Genomic DNA, 7,302 nt, shown 5'->3' with positions numbered 1-7,302 from the left:
AAAAAAAAGAGACGCAATCTTCGAAAATTAAAAGCAAAAAATAAAACGTAAGTTTGGGCCAAAGGCAGAGGGGGTGGGAGAAGGAGGCACGCAGAAACGCTTTTTCGTTTCTTCTGGAGAATGTGCATTGGTTTCTCCTCGTAAGTTTGCACTTCACACTGCCACGATCTCCGAAATCCTGTGCCTTCTGTTGTTGCATCTGCTAAGTTCTGATGGAGACCAGCTGGGACCCAAAGGACGTGGAAAGGGAATAAACTGAGAGATACGGAGATTGAGTGAGTTTCTTAGGGGAGTTTCCTCGGAGACGAGGTACCTTCGGCATCTTAAAACTCCACGCTACTCCAGTCCCATTCATGCGTAAAGGCTGCTTCCCCAACAGGCGCGAGGCTTCTTCTTGCAAACGTCCTGAACGCTCAGCCAAACTCCCACAGACATTTGTTTGACGGGAACGCCGGGCTAGTCCCAAAGTCACCGAGATTTGCGAGGACTGGGCCTTGCACATGCGCACGGAGCACCCTGGGCCGCCGGGCCTTCCTGCGCACGCGCAGGGACCCTGCCGCCCGGAGCGCGCACGCGCACTTGTGTCTAGCGGCACCGCTAGCTTAGTAACCCGGCGGGAGAGATTGGAAACCGCGGAATTTCCGTGTGGAATCTGCGGCTAGCAGGGACTTGCTATGTTGGGCTGCGGAGGGCGTTAAGAGCCGAGAGACGAGGTGTCTCTGAAGCCCGGTCGCCTGGACCATGAAGAGGATTTTTAGTAAGAAGGGCGAGTCCCCCTTGGGTTCCTTCGCGCGGCGGCGGAGGAGCAACTCGGGCGGCGGGGGCGAGCCCGGGGACGGCGCCTACTCGCAGCCCGGGTACCACGTCCGAGACCGAGATCTCGGCAAGATACACAAAGCTGCCAGCGCGGGTAATGTGGCGAAAGTGCAGCAGATTCTTCTGCTCAGGAAGAATGGCTTGAATGATAGAGACAAGATGAACAGGTAATAGGAACCACAAGCCCAGCGTGGGTTCCGCGGGAGCAGCCGAGCAGGAAGAGCAGCGCAGTCTGTGGGACCCTCCCCGCCCCGGCACCCGGGGCCTGGGTCACATTCACGCGCGCTCCGCAGCCCCTGGGACGGGGACACCTTGCAGGGCTCCAGCGCTCAGGCCGCCTTTCTGAGCAGCAAAACAAAAACAACTCCAGCTGGTTTCCGATATCCCCTAATTTCCCTTAGAGAGGACTTCATTGACAATTTTAAAGTGAATTAGTGAACAAAAGTACATACAGCGCTTTATTTTTAAAGTACACATTTAAGACAGTGTCATATACTTTATTGAAAGGTGCATAATGAGATAAGTAGTTCCCGTAATATAGCAACTTCTGGGTTCAAAATTATTTCTATAAAATCTATTATCCTTCAGGCGCGGTGGCTCCCACCTGTAATCACAGCACTTTGGGAGGCTAAGGTGGGAGGATCGCTTGAGGCCAGGAGTTCGAGGACAGCCTGGACGTTATAGCGAGACTCCCCCATCTCTAATAGCCTCAGCTGCTTAGAAGGCTTAGGCAGGAGCATCACTTGAGCCCACGAGTTCTAGGCTGCAGTGAGCTATGTTAGTGACAACATAGCAAGACCTTATTTTTCAAAAAGAAAAATAAAATGCCTTTAGGGAGTAGTTATACATGTAATTTATTTTTTTCAGCATTGCTTAAGCAATGTATTAAGAAGAACCCATAGAATGGATTTTATAAATAAATGTCAGTGCATACATGACCATTGACAGTGGCAATAGTGGCCTTGCATGGTGTCTCACGCCTGTAATCCCAGCACTTTGGGAGGCCAAGGTGGGCAGATATCCTGAGGTCAGAAGTTCGAGATTAGCTTGGCCAACATGGTGAAACCCCATCTCTACTAAAAATATAAAAATTAGTCAGACATGGTGGCAGGAACCTGTAATCCCAGCTACTCGGGAGGCTGAGGCAGGAGAATCGCTTGAACCTGAGAGGCAGAGGTTGCAGTGAGCCGGGACTCAGCAACTCAGAGACAGAGTGAAACTCTGTCTCAAAAAAAAAAAAAGTGGCAATAGATAAAGGAAGTATGTTGGTATATGAGGATATACTTTGGTATCTCAAGTGAGAAAAAAATCAGTTTGATTACACATGCAAACAGACTGTGGTCTTGTGTTAGCTGAAAATATGTATGAAACGTAAAATTTGTTATTTCTGGGCATTTGTATAGTAATTGAAACTTTCCCCTTTTTCTTTTCTATGATTTCTGCAATGAGTATATAGAAAAGTTCTAGTGAAAGCTTATTATTAATGAGTTAATCCTTGGGAAGAGCAGTAATATGAATCTCACACAGATAAAAATAATTTCTTCTTTCTCTCTCTCTCTCTTTCTTTCTTAACTTTCATGGATTGCTATCCAAATAAACAACTTTTATCCTTTTCAGAAGTAAAGGGAATCTTGGCTGGGCATGGTGGCCCACGACTGTAATCCCAGCATTTTGGGAGGCCAAGGCAGAACTGCTTGAGCCCAGGAGTTTGAAACTACACTGGGCAACACAGCAAGACCCTGTCTCTATTAAAAAATAAAAATAAAAATTAAAGGTAAAGCAGATTTTTGTTCACACACCAAAAAGTAAGAAGATAAAAAACAAAATAAAAAGAAAGTAGAGGGAATCTTTTTATCTGTATTTATAGATTTTATGTATACATTTTATTATATATGTTTTTATTATAGATTTATTATATTCAAACAAGTACAATTATTTTAGTTGTGTCCTTATGACAATAAAAATACCAAATATAAATGATAATTAGGCTGGATGTGGTGGCTCATGCCTGTAATCTCAGCACTTTGTGGGGGCTGAGGAAGGTGGATCACTTGAGTCCAGGAGTTCGAGACCAGCCTGGCCAACATCTTGAAACCCTGTCTGTACTAAAAATACAAAAACTAGCCAGGCATGGTGGTGCACACCTGTAGTCCCAGCTACTGGGGAGACTGAGGCAGTAGAATAGTGTGAACCTGGGAGGGGAGGCTACAGTGAGCCGAGATTGCACCACTGCAATCTACCCTGGGCGACAGAGCGAGACTCTATCTCAAAAAAAAAAAAAAAAAAAATTATTGCAAAAGAATAAAATAATTGCTCTGCTTTATTTATTTATTTATTTTTAATATTTTTTTTCTTTTTTATAAAGACGGGGTTTCACCATGTTGGTCAGGCTGATCTTGAACTCCTGACCTCAGGTGATCCGTCCGCCTTGGCCTCCAAAGTGCTTGAATTACAGGCGTGAGCCACCACTCCCGGCCAAGAATTGCTCTACTTTATAAAAGTTTTATTTAACAATATTGAACTCCCTAACGATTTTTCCATTCTTTCAATCCATTTATTCATCAAACATAACCTGAATATCTGTTCTGTAGCAGACGGTCTGTCGCTTTTTTTGGTAATGGAGTTTCCCTTCTTTGCCCAGGCTGGAGTGCAATGGTGTGATCTTGGCCCACTGCAACCTCCACCTCCTGGGTTCAAGCAATTCTCCTGCCTCAGCTCCCCAGTAGCTAGGATTATAGGCACGTGCCACCATGCCCGGCTAATTTTTGTGTTTGTAGTAGAGATGGGGTTCTACCATGTTGGCCAGGCTGGTCTCAAACTCCAGACCTCAAGTGATCCGACCGCCTCGGCCTCCCAAAGTGCTGAGATTACAGGCCTGAGCCACTGCGCCCAGCAACATAGTCTACTATCTCTCAAGACCTTTCCATCCTCAAAAACTTCATGTTTACATACCTGTCCAGCCTGAGCAAGTTGAGAGATTTAAAATTAGACTGTTAGAACAATCTCACTTGAAACTTTTCCTCCCTCTTCTTATTTATTTTTTTGAGATGGAGTCTTGCTCTGCCACCCAGGCTGGAGTGCAGTGGTGTGATCTTGGCTCACTGCAACTCTGCCTCCCTGCAACTCTGCCTCCCAGGTTCAGAGATTCTCCTCCCTCAGCCCCTGAGTAGCTGGGATTACAAGCCTGAGCCACCATGCCTGGCTACTTTTTGTATTTTTAGTAGAGATGGGGTTTCACCATATTGGCTAGGCTGGTCTTGAACTGCTGACCTCAAGTGATCTGCCAGCCCTGGCCTCCCAAAGTGCTGGGATTACAGGTATGAGCCACCACACCAAGCCCCTCCTTTTAAACAAGTGTTCCTGAAGGTAGAAAATTGTAAGAGATAACCTTCAACTCCTTTTTGGAAAATTTATGTCTTAAATACTGATATTAGTCATTGGAAATAGCTGCATATATTCTATAAATATAAATATTGAATAAAATGAGCCAACCTCTTCATTTGAATCCTGAGTTTCCTTTGGCTTAAAGTTTTTGAAAACACATTAAGAATTACTTTGTTTAAAAATTTATTTTTGAATTTTAAAAATGCTCCCAATTATAGTTGTAATAAATCATGAATCACAAGTGGCATTCCAACGTCAGGGACGTTAAAATGTGAGAAAATGAGCATCTTAGAAAAACTGAAATACAGTGTTGTCTCTGGCTTTTTTTTTTTTTTTTTTTGATAGACAGGATCTCTCTCTGTTGCCCAGGCTAGCATACAGTGGCACGATCACAGCTCACTGCAGCCTCATCCTCCTGTGCTCAAGCAATTCTTTGGCCTTAGCCTCCCTGGTAGCTGGGACCACAGGAGTGCACCACCATGCCTGGCTGATTTTTAAATTTTTTGTAGAGATGGAGTCTTAATATGTTGCCCCGGCTGGTCTCAAACTCTTGGACTCAAGCAGTCATTCCACCTCAGCCTCCCAAAGTGCTGGGATTCAGGCTTGAGCCACCATGCCTGGCTTATCTCTGATCTTTAAAACATACTGCCAGCTAGCTATAATTTTATCATTGTATTTAATTAAAACATCTTTGTTAAATAGTAGTAATAGTAATTATATCTAACAATTGTTGAGCTGTTATTTGTGCTAGGAGCTGTTCTAAACATTTTGCATAGATTCTCATTTAAGCATCTGAGTGGTGTCTAATGACATAGCTACTGTTTCGATCCTCATTTTACTGATGAGGAAACTGAGGCACTTACTAAGCCATAAATGACAGAGCCTAAAGTAGGATTCAACTCCCAAGTTGAAGTGAATCCAAAGGCCAAGACTTTTCTATTCTAATAGGTTGCTCTTTCATTAATATGGTGAGTAGTTAGAGCTAATAAATATAGTACTTCTTTTAGAAGAAAATTAAATACTTGTTTTGAAGGCAGAGGAATAACATGTGTATTAGTTCTCATGCTGCTAATAAAGACATACCTGTTAATATATGGGTAATTTATACAGGAAAGAGGTTTAATTAACTCACAGTTCAGCATGGCTGGGGAGGCCCGAGGAAACTTACAATCATGGCAGAAGGAGAAGAAAACATGTCCTTAACATGGTGGCAACAAGGAGAAGTGCCAACCAAGAGGGGCCCCTTTATAAAACCATCAGATCTCGTGAGAACTCACTCACTATCACAAGAGCAGCAGCGTGGGGGAACCACCACCATGATTCACTTACCTCCCACGGAGTCCCTCTCACCACACGTAGGGATCATGGGAACTATAATTCAAGATGAGATTTGGGTGGGGACACAGCCAAACTGTATCAACATGCTATTTAATGTTTATAATTTTGTGAATCATTGTATGTTTTGAGACAGTGCACTACAGTTTATAAAAAGTCCTGTCACTCTCATAGGACAGCTCTGCATTTGGCCTGTGCAAGTGGTCATCCAGAAGTAGTAACTCTCCTGGTGGACAGAAAATGCCAGCTCAATGTCTGTGACAATGAAAACAGGACAGCTCTGATGAAGGTATATAGTAGCCAGCTTTTTCAGCATGAGAAGAATTTGATTTAAATATATAGAATGAAAATGAATTTATCTCATTAAAATATAACTAACTGGTGAAACCTGTGGAATGCTTATTTTGCATTCCTAGAATTTACGATCTATTTCTTGGTCTAATACTGGCAGGCTGTTCAATGCCAGGAAGAGGAATGTGCAACTATTCTGCTAGAACATGGGGCTGATCCAAATCTTGCCGATGTCCATGGCAACACTGCTCTCCACTATGCAGTCTATAACGAGGACATGTCAGTAGCAACAAAGCTGCTTTTGCATGATGCAAATATCGAAGCAAGAAACAAGGTATAAATCAACCAGCTTTATTTTTACAGTATTTGAAATGGCATTTGTTTCAACAGTGACATATGTAAGGGTTAGTTTTTCATATTTGGAAGGTCAAGCATTCCCTGAAGAAAAGTATTTTAAAATAACTTAATTGTCTAAGATTTTACTTTAAATGTTGATACTTTTAAAGAAACATTGGGCAGTACACCTTTCTTTTATGCATTTATTGTAAATATTTGTGAAAACACAATTTGTTAAAGGCAATTTTTTATTTTTTTATTTTTTCCGAGGCAGAGTCTCTCTCTGTTGCCCAGGCTGGAGTGCAGTGGTGCAGTCTTGGCTCACCACAACCTCCACCTCGCGAGTTCAAGTGATTCTCCTGCCTCAGCCTCCGGAGTAGCTGGGACTACAGGCATGTGCCACCACACCTGGCTAATTTTTTGTATTTTTAGTAGAGACTGGTTTCACTATGTTAGCCAGGATAGTCTCGATCTGCTGACCTCATGATCCACCTGCCTCAGCCTCCCAAAGTGCTGGAATTACAGGCATGAGTCACCGCACCTGGCCTTATTTGTTTTCTATTTTATATGTTTCAGTTCATAGGATCTGACATAAGGTTTTCAGTTCAGCTGAGAAATAGGTAATTTTGTGCATTTTAAATTGTTTCGCTGTCTTACAGGATGACCTCACGCCACTTTTACTTGCAGTAAGTGGAAAAAAGCAGCAAATGGTGGAATTTTTAATAAAGAAAAAAGCAAATGCAAATGGAGTAGATAAATTGGAAAGGTACAGTCTTTTTTTTTTTTTTTTTTTTTTTTTTTAAACCTGCATGTTGCATGTTGCACGTTAGAGGTTTTTTAAACCTGCGTGTTTTGTGTTAGAGTTTTTTAAACCTGCCTGTTGTTCTAGAGGGGCAACAGTGATTCTGTTGCTGTTTCTCAAGTTAGAAATATTAAATTAATAAGGTTAACACAATTATGGGAATATAGTGACACATAGCAACACAAATCAGGTAGAAAAGCAGTTTGCTTGGATTGGGCAATATAAAAGAAGATTGTACAGTAGGATTCATCTTACAATATTGACTGATGTTTGTTATTTGTAAACTCATGTTTTTGGTCATGTGATCTGTTAGCTACAGAGCTTTCTTTTTTTTTTTT

At 42.4% G+C, this 7,302-nt stretch overlaps 1 protein-coding gene across 3 annotated transcripts in view; it reads left to right on the top strand.

Moving 5' to 3' along the window:
• The first annotated feature begins 579 nt into the window (after positions 1 to 579).
• The window catches only part of ANKRD26 (ankyrin repeat domain 26), a 93,989-nt gene continuing 87,266 nt past the window's right edge, over positions 580 to 7,302 (top strand). For 2 of the 3 annotated variants that reach the window (XM_017535475.2, XM_017535474.2), the window contains exons 1-4: positions 584 to 983; positions 5,710 to 5,824; positions 5,987 to 6,160; positions 6,822 to 6,928. In XM_017535475.2, coding sequence (XP_017390964.1) covers positions 742 to 983; positions 5,710 to 5,824; positions 5,987 to 6,160; positions 6,822 to 6,928 — 638 coding nt within the window. In that variant the 5' untranslated portion in view covers positions 584 to 741. Of the gene's footprint in view, positions 984 to 5,709; positions 5,825 to 5,986; positions 6,161 to 6,821; positions 6,929 to 7,302 lie in introns of all 3 variants that reach the window. The other variant, XM_017535476.2, reaches the window with a different exon arrangement.

Source organism: Cebus imitator, unplaced genomic scaffold, assembly GCF_001604975.1.
Source record: "Cebus imitator isolate Cc_AM_T3 unplaced genomic scaffold, Cebus_imitator-1.0 Scaffold92, whole genome shotgun sequence".
Classification (NCBI taxonomy): domain Eukaryota; kingdom Metazoa; phylum Chordata; class Mammalia; order Primates; family Cebidae; genus Cebus; species Cebus imitator.
This window is presented reverse-complemented; position numbering and strand designations above follow the sequence as displayed.